Source organism: Limanda limanda, chromosome 16 (assembly GCF_963576545.1).
Source record: "Limanda limanda chromosome 16, fLimLim1.1, whole genome shotgun sequence".
Classification (NCBI taxonomy): Eukaryota; Metazoa; Chordata; class Actinopteri; order Pleuronectiformes; family Pleuronectidae; genus Limanda; species Limanda limanda.
Window position 1 is genome coordinate 18,496,721 of NC_083651.1, and position 16,885 is coordinate 18,513,605.

Genomic DNA, 16,885 nt, shown 5'->3' on the forward strand with positions numbered 1-16,885 from the left:
CGGCAAATTGAAACAAGGTAATGGAGTGAAGTGAATAAATCTGCAGAATTAATTTAATCCACCTCCTGGCTGTTACGTACAAAATGTGAAAAACAAAACTAAATCCTATAATAGTTAACATAATATCAGTTGGTTTCCACTTTATTATTACCTCCTGCTCCCATTTAATGGCTGATTCAACTGTAATTGGAACTTTTAGAGCAGATCCTTGCACTTTCATTGGACAGTGAGCATGAAGAAAAACTGGGTCAGTATATTTTAAGCAGTCACCAGTCACAACTGGCTAAATTGAGTGGTATTAATTTGGTGGTAAATTTAGGCTTTTATAAAAATATGTTCTCCTACAGGGCTTGGAAGAAGTGGATTGTAAACACAGACACACAAACAAACAAACAATACAGGAGGTCAGACAAAAACTATTTTAAAGTTTAATGTTTGATCTAAAACAAAAACTCAAACTCAAGACACAAGTCCAAGTTACATGAGTATGCAGGAAACACTCGGGTCACTCACCTGTGAGGTTTTTAAGACCCAACTGGCGCAGACCAAAGTTTCCATCACGCCTGTAGTTGAGGAAGATGGCCAGGGAGTAGCGGTCCTCGTACAGCTTGGTTCCTCGGATGATCCTCAAGTTCTCTAAAGGCAGGTAGTCGAACTGGTTCAGGGCCACCAACACATAGCCGGTCACTTCTCGGATGGACTGCAAAGAACGAGAGGGGAGGAGGAAAGTTGCTGCGTTTTAGTTTTGCAATAATAATGTTTTTTAAAAAGGCATTTTATTTTGAAAATAAAAAAGGATGACATTGCCATTTTTACGTCTGAGTTTGAAACCTCTGCAAGGTTCCTGTTTGCATTCTCCACTCTCTGTACCATACAATGTACCAAGATCCAAGAAATGGATAGAGCCCATAGTAAAGGCCACCAGGGAAACAATGATTTGGGATTATTTTATAATAAAATTAATTCATTGTATGACCTTATGCTTCAAATATGTAAAGATAGATTTTGACTTTCCTTTGAACTGAAATCCAAAAAGAGGTTGGGGGAAAATTAGAGAATAAAAAGAAACAAACGGAATAGGAAGGGATGAAAAGGGCAAGTCAAAGGCATACATCAGATCATAGACAGCATCTATCTTCAAGGTCACTTTCCACATATTCAGCCATGCCAGTGAGTTGAGTTAAAGCATCTGAGTGGGGATAATTTGCTCCAGGGCTGGTGACCCCGCTGCAAAACTTGGCACGGGGTTCAGCGCTCATGTCCGGGGCCCGGCCTAGGGTGACCGAGCCACAAGGACAGCCATTGCTTCACACTTTAAATGTCATTTAGGAGGGGATATAACAACTGTCGAGAATTTTGGCAAGGAGCCACCCAGCTGGAGCTGCTGTTGCATGAATCAAAGTGACAGCCTGTGTCCTCTGTCTCCCATCCACCATCATGGTGGCTGTCATTAGCAGACCGGCGGTCAGAGAAGTCTTTCCACGGCGGCCCCATGATGCTGATAATCAACAAGTCTGTGTGTGAAGTGGCATTGGCGAAGAAATGAGTCCTAAGGATGGCCCTGGCAGCGGAGTCATGGCGGTTGACAGCTGTCAGAGAGCATGGCCGTCAGCCACAAGTAAGTAAGCCGCAGTCACGGCTCCGTCATCATTACCCTGCTGATTACCATTAATAGAAACAGACATGCCAGAGTCTGTTGAGTCTGTGCGCATTTATGTGCATGAGTGATGGGGACTTTATATTCAGCGTGTGTCAGTGCAAGTGTTTATCGATTTCCAAAACTAGTTGGAAAAGAAGATCAAGTAAGGCACTTAGAGAATCACTGAGGGTATCTGTGGGTTCTAAGAAACATGGTTGTTGTGAATGTGTCTCCTTGTCAGGGTAAATCATGAGTAGTTGTGCATGCTCGAGTGAACAATATGTTGAGCCCCTTTAATGTCGGAGCATGTCCTACTCTGAACACAGAGTGAGACAATCAGGGCCATCACATTTTGACTTTATGTCACCAGCCAAGAGCTGAGGATGACTCACAAACACCGTGCAGGGAGTGTGAAGGTCTTTTCAGCACTACGCAATCAAATAGCTCCAAGTCCATGTAGTCCAGTGACTTTGTCCTGGGCGCTCTGCCAGGAACTCCACATCTTCAGTCCCGATACTGTTTTCATGCGACCAAAAAGCTGAGGGTGGCACACTACAGTAAGAGCAATCAACTCCGGATGAATGACTCTGAGCATACACAACTTATAATTATTTCTGGGCACACACTTCATGGGTGTTTCTTTACTTTTTTTTCCCCCGAGCCTGTTTATTACCCCACTCGCACGGTGGCTGGTTTGTTATTTTTCGCGCCACCAAATCAATACTTTCCGAAGTGCAGCCCTGCAGAGGGAAATAAAACACGGGGAGAAAGAAGATGGCAGCTACACACACTTTTCTCCCCACAGATTGTTCCGTTCAATAATGAACTGCGTGGGGAAAAAAGGGAAGCAACGTGTAGTGATTACAGGCCCGTGCTGAGCTAATGGCCAAATCTGCTCTGTGTGGTCACTTTCATTAAACACAGATCAACAAATCTAGCGCTCCACCTCAACCCCCCAGCGATGAGGGCCGTATGCCCAATTCAGGGAGCCAGGCACCTGGATTGCAGCGTTCTCTTACACATGCAAGTTCCTTAAGGGATGGAGCTGAAATATGAAAATCAAAAAGGTGTTAATACACAGGAGTCCATCATTCTGTGATGGAGGAGCGGTGCTATGTTTGGCACAGGTGCCGGTGTAATAGCATTTTCAATTTTTGATCTAGATGCTAAATTAAATTTTTGAGGCACCTGCATGACCTCCTCTGCTTAGTTTCAGTTCAATTAGAGCAGAAAATTACCTGCTAAATATAACAACATGACCCATTGTTGTCCTGGATTTCTCCCATTAAAAATAGCTCTTCCGTCCAACTATCTTGATGCAGGGGTCTTGGGCACGTGTGATGGAGAACATGCTTCCCTCCCTTTAGATTAATCTCTCATTGCAAGATATGGGCCGAGCCAATCCATGCTTGGTGCACTTCAGTCCAAAAGTCAAATCTTTCTGTTAAAAAGTGAGACTACACAAACAGTGGGATGTTTCTTTACTGCATGCACACTGAACTTTGTGGCAACCCCCCCCAAACTCACCCACAACCTGAACCCCAGACACACACCCCACGCACCTCCCAGGAGATCAGACCGTCGGAGTCCCAGTAACAGTGAACAAAAGAGACTGAGAGAGCCAGATTCACTGGATTAACAGGGATTTCTCCCTCCTCCCTCCTTCCTGAGCCCAAGCATTTGTGAACGGAAGTGTGGCAGCGGAACAAACCCCTCACTTGAGTCACTGAGACGTGAGCGGTTTCTTAAATCGAGTCCTTCAATCCCCAACTTCTAAAGGAGGAAGAGAAGGGAGGGAGGTTTTCTGGGGTTGAGTCAGTGAAGGGAGGAAAGCGAAAAGGGTATGGAGGGAAGGGGAGGCAGAGAAGGAGGGATACACCACTGCAGAAGGAGGAGCCCAGTCGAGTGGATCGGACTTGGTCTATGTGTATTTTAATACATAATTAAAATCCCACCTGTTCCGGTTCAGGGGAAGAGACAGGGAGACAGCAAAGGAGAGGTGAAGTGTTGGGATTGGTGGTAAAGGGCTGAAAGTGTAATGACACCATTAGCATGTTTGAAGAGACTGAACACACGTTAGCATGATTGCATCAGCAAGCCCTCATCCTCGATTTCCATATCTCCTCCCTAAACGCTCAGCCTGAGCTCACATCCACATCTGTAAACACACACACACACACACCGAATCTGGATGGAGTGTCTACAAGTGTAAGGGAGATAATCTTCCTGAGTTTCCCCCGGAGATCATCCTCCGTATTACTGACAACCAACAAAAACTATTGGCAGTAATTGTCCCAAATTGTAAAAGCAAAGGATTCATTAGTGGTTTGGCATTAATTTCTAACCAAAAATCGTCACGTGTGTTATATTTCCATCTTGATTATATCATATCATCATATTGGTGCTGTGTGAGTGCAATATATCCCAGCAGTACCATCCATGATGTAATTGTTTATACTCACACTAAGCAATGTTGCCATGCTTCCCTTTAAGTCAACAAAGTGTCCAACAAACAGCCCTGGTAACACCTCAATCCCTCTGGAGTGGCTCAAACCCAATACCAGTCACTTCAAACACCTGCAGTTGATGCTGTGTTTGATGTGTGTGTGTGTGTGTGTGTGAGAGAGAGAGAAAAAGTGTGCGTGCAAGAGCATGTGCTTCACTCAAGTCTCTTTTATTGCTAGGATAAGATTACTATGATGACTCATCTTTGAAGATGAAGAGAAAGCATCCCCTCTGATTCTCCCACAACACCTCTCATGAAACACAGCTGTGTGCATCTGTGTGTTGTGTGGCTGTAGGGAAGGAATTCTCTTTTTTCATTGCGGATTGTAGTAACAACCCCAACAAAGAACAGGGGGACATGAAGGATTTGAAGAAGCCCTGTTGTCTGTTGGTGTTCCATGTCCTTCCCTTGTGGCTCAAGGATTTCTCTCAGGATTTCCGTGGGGCAAATAACATTCAAATTCCCTTTGTAGTAAGACAAGAAAGGCACTTTATTTATTTTAATTATAAACAGAATACGCAAAGTAAAGAAGTATATGATGAAGTTGAAAGGCACTCAGTAGGATAACTACCTCCAACACGGCCCAAGATAGTTTCTTGGTCCATACCCTATTCTTCTATAGCCTGACGTTGACATACTCATGATTCTAGTCAGAATATGAGTCTGAGACCACTCCATTGGGCTGTGATTATGGGGCGTGTTTCAACCGCACCAGGAATAAAAATGCCTCTTCGCTCAATTGGATAGACCTACAACCAATCAGAGCAACGTAGTATGTGACGTATGTTGAGCGACGCATAGTTGTTGTCAACAGAACTCAACTGCACGCACGCTGGAAGAAGTAGAAGAAGAAGATGAAGAACGAGTTTTGCCGGTGTTGGAAAAATAATTTAAGGATACACGGAGAACTTACAGACTCATTGGCAGCATCTACACACCTCAGCTCTCCAGCGGAAGGCATGTTTGTGGAAAAAAAAGTCAACCCAAGCGCTCTTTGATGACGTAACTGTTGATCATCTGTCCATCATCGTATAAAGCCCGCCCTGACAATTTGATTGGTCCGAACAGCTTCTGTTGGGAGATAATTTCTCGCCAACGGAGCGACTCCAGACCGAACTTCCCGACCAAAAAATGTTGTGGGCTGGGCTAAGTTCGTCTGGCACCCAGGCTAATTCTTCTATTGAGATTCAATAAAATTGGTTCAGTAGTTTTAAAAGTCAAACAAACAGCAATGGAAACATAACTTCCTCAGCAAAGGTAATAAATACGGAAATGCAAGAAAAAAAAAAAACTATCCAACATGCATATATGTAACGGAAACAATGTCAGTTTGCTGTTTGGTATTTAGGTTTCGATTCGCTGCTGCTTCTGAATGAGATTGGCAAAGGGAGAGTGACTTTGAGAAGACCCCGTTCTGCGAGTGTGCTTTCCACGTATGCTGAGGCAATGTGCAGCGCTCAGTTGATGTTTGACTGTCATTGGCTGCGACAGTATGACAGTCTACTTGTCAAGCTTGATGACAAGAGAGGCCTGTAAGGTGCATGCATCATTGACAGAAAACACCAAGATGGTGAAATACAGAAAATCCGGAGAGAGAGAGAGACTTTTGTGAACAGAAGTATATATAAATAAATGGAAAAAATGAATGGTCATCCGTTTAAATGCAGCTCTATTATCACATCACTACATTCTCATGTGATATCATATATAACTACAATATAAAATCCTCATAAGATCTTGTTTAATCCCAGCCACAGGAGCAGACAGCTGCTGCACAAACTAATGAGGTTGGATGGGGATGCTTTTCATTGACACTGCATATTTGCTAAATATCTGGCTCCAGTGGAATGTTGTAAAAGTGTCTGCTCTCTCTACGACTGCAGTCAGAAGTTAATTAAAAAATCAGTCCAAAGATCTTCTGTGTAGTCTGGGTCTCTAATTTACCTTATCTGCCTCATCACACCTCTAAGGTAAGATGGGTGATATGGAGAATGGGTGGGTCTGTGGGTGGGTGTGCAACGGTCATAGATAAAGAAAAAAGGAATGATTATTTTTGCCAACACTTCCTGCCCGATGCCTTTGAGCTTGTCTAACTCATCTCCCTTGGTCACAGGCCAGACAATGAGACATGGCACAACTAATGATTTTCGAACCCAGTTTATTTCCCTTGTCCTTCCTCTCCCTCTATGTCGTGCAGCAACAAATTATCCTGCCAATATAAACCAAATAATTGTGGCATGCAGTAACATATGAATCAGGTGACACCTACTTTTAGCCCAGCCGAGGCTGGGAGTGACACACGTGGCAGCCTACACAGTCTAGCAGCACCCATTGCCCTTAAGATATTTCTGCTGTAGGCTTAGTCCCAATATTGTCTGTAGCCATGAAGGTGTAGTGTTTACCCATTTCTATATGGGACGAAGGGGTAGTGGCCATAGCCCTTCAAACACCCCTTCAACCGTTGTTTAATCAGGACGCCCCTAAAACGAAAGGGTAGACAAAGATCCCTGAATGCTTTACAAATGGATGAAGCTAATCAAGATGGCGACTGCTGCGGGTAAAACTCTTATAAATGTAAGTATGAAATCTTGCAAAAATAATCATGATAATTTAAATCCACCTGAATATCCTATTTTAATCCAGTAGCAAATGAAAATGTCATTGAATCGCTGTGACAAACATTTCAATTGCATATTATTGCTATTCATGCCATCAAAGCAAGCATCTTAACAGTCTGAGTGAGAGTAACAAGTAATATTTGTTACATTATATGAAGTTCGAAAGATTGTGTAGCTGTAAATTTTGCAAACTTCCCCACTCATGCTACAATGTTTTCAGTGCAGTGGATATGACGAATGTAACATTGAAAGAGCCGATGTGAAGGGGAAGATGTTCTATCCCTATCCCTTGTGGCTCAGTTTGGAGGGGACACTATGCACCATGGGCACTTCATATCGAGGGGTAGGGCTAACACCTGGGACGCACTGGCTGTGGAACGGCCACGGAAAGGCTGCATGTTCACGCTGGCTGTGGTTCAGCCGCCCTTCTACTACTGCCAGGAGAGGAATAAGGACAGTCCCTAAGAGCAAGATGTGGAGAGAACTTCAAAATCTGCATCAATCACCTGTGCAGTTAGGCTGATGAGAGACATTGGGCAGTAACAAATATCCCTTAGAGGTTACATGCCTCTGGATAACGAGACCTTACAGTCATCTCTGCTTCTCTTTAATGCAGATTTAACATGGCGGTAAGCAGGAATCAGGTGCATTTGCATCATCGTTTAGTGGTTACATATGCAGTTTGATGTGCAATTTAAAGGACTAATTCCTGACGTCGGCATTGCTGCATCCCTATCAGACTGCAGCTGCTGATGTAGGTGTTCCATTGGTCTTGTCACGCTTTCAAACGTGTTTTGAGTTTTCATTGACTTATAAACTGAAAAAGAAATCAGTTGGGATGAAAGAACTTTGTAGCTTCTGACAATGTTGGATTCTGCCTTTTAGAGTAGCCCTAAAATGGTAATAGTGTGTATAATATAAGATAATTCAGCCCAGAAAGTATTAAACTAATGTCAGAATAAAAACTAAAAAAAGTAAACCGTTTGACTTACATCCAAGTGGGAGCAGAATATGTCAAATCAGTTGAGTCTTACTCACAACAACAACAACAACCCCATAACACATTTGAAATTCCACCACAGCACAAGCTTCACTATCTGAACTGGTGAAAATAAGTAAAAGAAAAACAGTCTCCCATCTACAATAAGTCACTGCGGTTACATGTGTCTGATTGAAACCCGATTTCTGGCGTTGTCGGGTTTCAATCGAAGATCCATTTCATGTAACTCCACAAATCTAGATTTCTTGTGTCCGACTGAAGTCGGATAACCACCCCCAGATAAGTAGATCGGATTTGGCTGTATATCGGACAAAGCGCGCATGTAACTCTAGAAGCTAGACAACAACTGGAGATGACGTCTTTGCGCATGCTTGAGATCCTGCCCCCCCCCCCCTGATCTCGCCATTACCATTCTAATCAAATGCGCCGTTCGCATTCGCAGTACTCCTAGAGTAAACATGCACAACATCATGTAGAGGGACGTAGCTTCACCTTGCTCTCCGTTCGTCATCTTTCTCGCATGCTGAGTTGAAGGCTGTTGTTGTTTTTTGTTGGTAGTGGTGACGAGGTCAAGCGGGAAATGGCTGTATCACCACTAGCTGTAATGAAAACAGCGCCACCTATCGTAGCGGGGTATGAAATGCTTTCGGACAAGAGTCGGATTTCTCAGTGCCATGTACCCTGAGATAGAGCAGTTAACCCCCTATGGATAGAGAAACCGGGCTTCAGCCGAAATCGGGTTTATGCCATCATGTAAACGTAGTGACTGTTCACTGTATTTACTCTTATTTCAGCCAGAAACTGTGCTATGCTTTTCCTTATCTGGGACCCATCAGCCTTTGACACTGATGCATGAGGACTGCTCTGTAAACCAGCACTGTAGTCTGAGTCTCAGTTTCCTCTCTTGAAACATCCGTCTGACGGACTGACTACGCTGCCCTTGTAAAAACGCATTTCATATATCTGAAAAATGGTTCGTAAACATTCAAAGAAATGATTTGGGTTTGAACCGTACCAAGTCCGATATTAAAAGCAAAACATACAGTACAGTCCTTTATAAGCGAGAAAGATCAGGTTTTTCTTTTTTCAAAATATATTCTGTGTACCCTGAATGGGTGGCCTTTCAAGGGCTTGTGGGCAGGCAAACCACAAACATCCCCCCCCCCACCTACACACAAACACACACACACACACACACACACGCATCCATAGTTTCTCTCACTGTCTCTCATCATGGCAGCTCTTTTTCCATTTCACCTCCCTGACAGTTCCTGAATTGAGCTCGGAAGCCCTCTGTCATTAAGATTGACTTTCACCTTTGGCAGCGAAATAAATAGGGTGGTGTTCGCCTTGTGCTGCGAGAGGTATTAATACAGAGTAAGAAGAGGGAGCCATTTTCTTCACATATTACCGCCATCAGCGCCTGTTTATCATACGCTTTATTAATTCTAATTAATTGATTTGTACACTGCAATCGATCTATAATGATTTGGAAGACAACAGCACAGCGCGATTGGTGGGAATTGTCCTTATAACAGTCGCAGGACCAAAGTTTCCTTTACAGCTGGAAAAAATGCTAAGGGATTGTAAATTGCATGTTGATGTACCTGATTAATAAGTCAGTAACAGCAAAGAACAGTATTATATCCGGAAAAATGCGTTTAATGCTAAATGTGATGGTTACCTCCCTTGTAGAATAGTCTGCCATCTAACAGAATCCATTAGCTACCCTCTAAAGTTTCCCTTATTAGCTTCACACTTGTCTATAGTTGGACATTAGCCTACCAATGGCGTGTGACTGACGTGTAGCAGCCAGTATCCATTTCATCCTCCATTTATCTACCTTCAGCAGGGAGATGAAGACAGATACAAAAGGAGAACAGTGGAGTGACACCTCTTCCCATGAGGAGAAACGGCGACTTCATCAGAGCACTGGTAATGAGTGGACTCCTGTGGGGAATTCTCCAAATGGACTAATTTGTAATTGACTCAGTGCATTAATTACCAGCCTGGTTACGCCTGTGTCATGGTTAATATTGTGCCGATCTGACGAGGCTGGGAGGCCCGTCTGCATTGGGACTGTTCGGGTGAGGCGGCCATTATTCAATTACGCTGCGCATATCAGCGGCGAGGCAAGTCTTAATCCAAGAATAATCACTTCCCCATGCTCCTCTACTACGAGCTCACATGTGTGTGTGTGTGTGTGTGTGTGTGATGGGAGGCTTTTGGGGTGGGAGGTAATTCAAAATCCATGTAGTCCATGGTTAGCTCCTTAATAAGGCCTGGGAACCAAGTCCCACTGGTGCTTACAAGATTTCTACCATTTACTGAGATAATTTTGCACTTTAATTAAAGTTTTCAATGATTTTCTGATCAACTTTGACATCGGGTTAATCAATGTCTTCATTTCAGTTTTCATGTGGACCCGCTCAAACTTTCATTTGTGGGGGGGGTCCACATTGAAATTTTTCAATTACATGCATTTTACAAACTAAAAATTTCATTGACATAAAATCATGCTTGCTATACTCACAAAGCACCTCTGGGCTCCCATCTCACTCATCTATTTCATATCTCTTGGTAACAGCATCATAAACATGACGTATAACTTTTACTGCACAGTTGGAAGTACACACTGCAACAATAGAATGTGTCACATAATCACACAAACTAGTAATAAATCATGATTGAGTCCTTGATTGATAAAACAGTGCAGACTTTCACTCTGTTAAAGTGTTTTCAGAAAATATATAATTTGATTTGATTACGATTGACATATTGTCGGTTAAATTCCCCCAAATCTTGCAACATAGAAATGCATAGTACATACTATAGGTTGCACAAAAACTAATCTGAGCAGTAATGCTGGATTGCTAATGCCTTCATCCCCAGTCCTCTCTGACTTTGAGTGACACCCTAAAATTATGGGATGTGAAATGTGAAAGCACTGAGGCCTTATGGGTAATCTTGCCATATAAATACTGTAATTGCAGATGAATTTAAGTGTGATTGCTTCAGTATGGATTCCCCATTTGGAGACAGGCTCAACAACATAAACCATCCACTGACATGTGTGTGTGTGTGTGCAATCTAACATTACAGGGAACTGAGTTCATGTGACTCATCAAATCACACCATGTGTTCCATTTCTACTTACAAAATAAGTGGAGAGTATAGACCGTACAGTCCTTTTTCCCTTTATCAACTTTTTGTTCAACAACAATCTGCTTTCAGCCCTGAGCAAAGAGAGAAGATAAAATAGAGGGCTCTCTCTCCTCACAGTTGATTATTTTCGGCTTTGATCTGCGGCGGCCGTCCCCTAACCATTCTCTAAGAGTTTGGACCGAGCACAAAACAACAAAAACATCACCAACGGCCCCGGGAGCAACCATACAGTACTTCACTGAGCCCTTCGCTGTTTATTTCAGTGTGGCAATCTTAACATCGCCCACAGGAGCTTTAGATCATCGACAGTATCCTCTCTACGGGGCAAATTTACCTTCTATTCAGAAAGGGCATTTTAATGCAAAAACACAGGGAAGAGAGATTCTCAATTTGAAGTCTGGGCTTCTTCAGGATGCAGGTGCCTTTAAATAATCCCTGAAGAAGCCCCATGGGTGGGATAACATTTTTCCTCTTAGATGCTTACAGCATGGAAATAGCACAACGTTGCTCCTTAGCCGGATCAGAACCGTAACACGTGAAATCTTAACTAACTAACACACCACAAATTGACTCGTTTATTTTAGCAAATGACCAAGGTAATTTTTATTTTCATTTTTTGCTTGTCTTATGTGTCACAGCAAACACCCTCTGGGAGTTCTATGCTGGTCTTAGCGCCATCAAATTAGAAGTCTGGTCAGACACTTTGGTGCAGAGGGGGTTGTCACACAGCGGCCCTGTTACTTCAGCCAACCACTAGTACCCCAGCGAGACTGTTAAATGTTGCAGTGGGGGAGCCTCGGCCACACGTAATGGCCCTAACGGCATTATTAGCTAATAAAGGTTGATGGGCCTCGCGGCTCTATAAATTTAGGAGGACAGGAGACTAAGAAGCAGTGGCCGTGTTAAGGTGAGGTCTCAGTCTGCAAATTTATGTATCTCCTTTGTTTTGCACTAAAGCACAACCTGCAAAGGAATCATGATGGACATCACGTGTTAAGGTCTAGGGAGGAACAAGTGCTCTATGTTTTACTAACTGAAATATGGCATAGTCACACAATATTTTCCTGATGTTAAAAGGTAATAAATAAATTGTCGTCATGTTTTAAGAAAACGGTATATTTCCCCTTTAGTGGTACAAGTTATTTTGTCTAAGGTTAAGCAGTAAGCCTTTCAGCACAATGTCTTACTGAAGGTGACTCAGTTCTGCCTATTACAAATGTATCACTTACAACTCGTTCTGTCCTGTTTAGCAGGCTTCTAATCATACAATGTTATATTGTACAGCAGAACTATAAGTTAACTAACTAAGCATCGATCTGAGATCGAGACACAAGCATAGTCCAGACCACTATTTAGTAAACTCATGTCATGTTGGCGATGTGGTGCTCAGAGCCTCTGCTAATTAAGTGAAAAGTCTCTTTGTGGACAGCCAGGCAAACAGCATCCTAACAAAAAATACTTTTTGACAAATCAATATTGATAAAGACTGAAGATGAAAGAAATGGAAGTGCACCAGGCCAGATAATGTGTCTCCAGATAATGCTTAAAATGCCCTCCTTATACCTTGTCTGAGTTAAGTGATGGCCCAACAAAAAGTGGGGAAGAAATAGGTGGTGTGGCCTCCTCCTCTGACCACAGAGGAAATCTCTGAAATTGAAGATAAAGGTCTTGCTCTATCCACAGGGAACTATAGAAACAGCTTTCTGACCCACTTGGCTGTCCTCTCCCTCTCTCACTCACTCACTTGCTCACTCACACACAGACACACACACATATACACACACACAGACTCACAAACGCAGCAAGAGAGTGGCTGTACCCTGTCCATGGAGTTTTATTTGGCAGCCAGACCTATCAGCATTTCTAAGAATTAAACAAACCCAGATAACAGCCATGTTTAATTAAGATGTGTTACCGTGGAATTAGAGCAGAGCATTACGAACTGAGTGACTGTGAGTTTGTGTGTTGCCTTCAGATCAGCCATGAAAAAGTGACATCACCTTTGCACAAATAAAACTCTATGATATTTGCAGACTATTAATAGCCGCAGAGATTTTTGATTAAATATTTCAGTTATGCAAAAAGAAATATACTGTGGGCAAATTTTTTCCATGGAACTTGGAGGCCTCAATATCCTCCTTTTCCAACATTTGCAACATAATGTGGGGTTGGAACATTTATATAATTACGTAAAATGATCAGGATTAAAGGGGAAAAAAAGTAAGACAAATCAAGAGTCAAAATATAGGAAACAGGAAAACAATGTTCCAATTATCACACTTTTAAACACATTTCTATCTTACTGTCATGGCAGTACGCAGCGTTTTAGAAATTATCTGTCTGCAGCAAGATGCTATTCTATTTGGAGGGAAGTTTTAAAAATTCAAGTTAGCCAGGTGAAAGGCAGAAGAAAAGTAATTACGTCTCTTTTGTGCAATGTTTTTTCTGCCCTGTGGAGACAGAAAAAGATGTTACATACTTCACAGTTGTGTTTAAATGCATGCGTGCGTCAATGTGAGTGTACGTGGGTGTCAGCCAGTTTATTCTTTAGCAGACCGGACATAAGGGAGCAAGTTGGGAGCTGCCGCCCAAGTAAGAAACAATGAATATTTTAACTGTTTTAATGGAAATCTCCTGTATGAGTAACGACAGCACTTCATGATGTAGCAGTTAACTAGTTCATAGCCAGAGGCCACAGCTGTGGTGGGATCCTTTGTGGTTTGTGAGGTTCTTACATAAAACTACCCTAATGAACTTTTGTTTTGCGTTGCTCAAGAGTACTACAGAAGGGCCACGGCTCCACATTTTTGAGAGCTTGATCGGACCATTTAGTTGAAAGATGGTTGACAACTGACAAAAGAAACAGTTTGCTTTTGCCGATCACCAATTCGCCTTAGCTCAACCGCCCCGTCTCATCACCTTCGGATGGCGAGACACCGTAGAGTGGAGTCTGCCCTAAAGGTGTTACTTTGAAGCACATTATGACCTATTGTCCTGTCAACAAAAAGATGGCTGAAAAGCGACCATCACTCACACCAAAGAAATCTGCAGCAGACAAAATAGACCCCCTAAGAGACATGATGAGCATAGTTAGCGTTCAGAAAGAACGACTGGACAAATTAAATTGATTCATTGAATGATGAGGTACGAAGTGAACTTGTATTCAGACTGTGTTGTATGCATATAAAATGGGACTTCTACCTAGCAAATTATCCTAAAAGTCTTCTCAACCCATATCTCCATCTAACTTTCTGTCTATTTCCGTCTTCCGCTCTTTTTGCACATTTCTTTTTTGGGAACTTGCTTGTATTATGTAGATGCCAAAGAAAGAGCCGTAAATGTCAGACCAATTTTTGCTTCCAAGATAGTTGCGCAAAGGCCTAGACAAAAGCCTATGTAATTACAGTAGTAGTCACTGGTCCATTAGTGATAAAGACATGATGGCTTGCATGGGTAGAGCTGGCACCGTTGGCTCCCCACAATGCATTCATTTCATGGTAAAAGCTACAATTATTCTAAAAAAGACTCCCTTTCTTATTCTCTATCTGCTGTGAAGCTTCTTTATGTTTCTTCTCCTTCCTTCTATGACACCATCAGGCACTGGGATATTATCAGCATAAAACAGTGTCATCAACTCAATGAGCAATTAAGTTATTCTCTCATCTATTCGGAGGAAGTCAGAAATGCTCTGAATAGAACAAAAAGACCTTTCCACCCTCACCACCTCTGTCCCAATTATGTCTTGTGCTGTTATAGTAGACTTTTCGGTTTCTTTTGTGGTTCCTCTGCAGATGACACAGCTATACTTTTGGACGACAGATAGTGGGAATAATAGAGGATCCCGCTGTGCTGGTCTACGGGGGTCTAGACATGACTATGGTAGACCTTGTCTCTTTTTCAGTCAATATAATGAAGCGCTAATTCGTCGCACATCCAGCCTGTAAAAAGTTTTGCCAGGAAAGCCTTAATATTTGGGTTTAAACTGCGACTTTGGCATCCACACCGAGTACAGCTCTGTTTGCTACAGACAGGTTACTACACCGCGTTCCACATTATTATGCAGATTACACTTTGCTCAGATTTTCCTAAATAGTAATGCACAGCCAGTCAGTATATTTTTCAATTCATCAACTGTTAAGAGTATAATTCAAATTTTATTGAACAAACCTCCCAATGATAACAGTATTTTTTTCAAAAATAAAAAACTCAAAATGCAGTGTTCCAAATTATTATGCAGAGTCTCTGAGTTTCAAGATATTTTATAGGTTGTAAAGAACTAAAAATTGTCATTTGTTGAATTTGCAGCATTAAGAGGTCATATTTACTGAAATCAAAAAAAGGTTTTAATCAAAAACATCTTAACAGGTCAAGTTACATGTCAACATAGGACCCCTTCTTTGATATCACCTTCACAATTCTTGCATCCATTGAACTTGTGAGTTCTTTGATAGTTTCTGCTTTAATGTCTTTGCAGGATGCCATAATAGCCTCCCAGAGCACCTGCTTGGATGTGAACTGCCTTCCACCCACATAGATATTTTGCTTGATGATGCTCCAAAGGTTCTCAATAGGGTAAAGGTCAGGGGAAGATGGGGGCCACACCATGAGTTTCTCTCCTTTTATGCCCATAGCAGCCAATGCCCCAGAGGTATTCTTTGCAGCATGAGATGGTGCATTGTCATGCATGAATATGATTTTGCTTTGGAAGGCACGGTTCTTCTTTTTGTACCACGGAAGAAAGTGGTCAGTCAGAAACTCTACGTACTTTGCCGGGGTCATTTTCACACCGTCAGGGACCCTGAAGGGGCCTACCAGCTCTCTCCCCATGATTCCGGCCCAAAACATGACTCCGCCACCTCCTTGTTGACGTCTCAGCCTTGTTGGGACATGGTGGCCATTCACCAACCATCCTCTACTCCATCCATCAGGACCATCAACGGTGGCACGGCACTCATCTTAGTCCTTATGTAGTCCTGAGCCCACTGCAACCTTTTTTGCTTGTGAGCTTGGTTTAGAGGAACGAATAACAGGTTTAAGGACACTTGCAAACCTCTTGAGCATCCTTCATCTTGAAGTTTGCAAGACTCCAGAGGCACCAGCGGCTTCAAACACCTGTTTGCTGCTATTCAATGGCATTTTAGTGGCTGCCCTCCTAACCCTACGCATTTGTTTGGCAGAAATCTTCCTTATTTTGCCTTTGTCTGAACGAACCTGCTTGTGCTGTGAATCAGTGACAAATTTCTTCACCGTCCGATGATCACGCGCAATTCTTTTGGAAATATCCAATGTTGTGATACCTTGACCAAGGAATTGCACTATTTGCTGCTTTTCAGCAGCAGAGAGATCCTTTTTCTTCCCTATTTTGCCTGAAACATGTAGCTTGCTTAATAATGTGGACCATCCTTCTTAAGTAGTTTTCCTTTGATTGGGCTCACCTGGCAAACTAATTATCACAGGTGTCTGAGATTGATTTCAATCATCCAAATAGCCCTGAGACCCAATACCATCCATGAGTTTAATTCAAAAACTAAAAAATGAATGTTTTTGACCCTTATATCCAATTTGCATAATAATGTGGAACGCGGTGTATACACCTGCAGCAACACTGTCACACATGCAAATAGCATTGCTAGCGATGGGCACCTAGTGTGCGCGAATAGCATCTAGAAAATCTCAATGATGAATAACATTTTGAGGTTTAAGACACTATATATAAACACAAACAGTAAATCATTGGATTGGTAGCAATAACAAATTAATGATTTGATTCTGAGATGGTATTCTCAGGCAGGGTTGAGAAAGATATAAGCAGAGCAATGAATCGAATAATTCTGTATCATAATGCTTGTCAGGATAGTCAGAACCAAAGTTAGGTGAAGCAAAGTGTTGAACAAAAGGCAGGACCAGTTATCTCATCAGCATTTCCTTTCATCCTTCTTCTCAAACTACCTTGTGCG

At 42.4% G+C, this 16,885-nt stretch overlaps 1 protein-coding gene across 2 annotated transcripts in view; it reads right to left on the minus strand.

Annotated features, from left to right (window-relative positions):
* Nucleotides 1-16,885, minus strand: part of LOC133021550 (receptor tyrosine-protein kinase erbB-4-like) — a 294,248-nt gene that overhangs the window by 125,038 nt on the left and 152,325 nt on the right. For both annotated transcript variants that reach the window (XM_061088453.1, XM_061088452.1), the window contains exon 3: nucleotides 514-700. In XM_061088453.1, coding sequence (XP_060944436.1) covers nucleotides 514-700 — 187 coding nt within the window. The remainder of the gene's footprint in view (nucleotides 1-513; nucleotides 701-16,885) is intronic.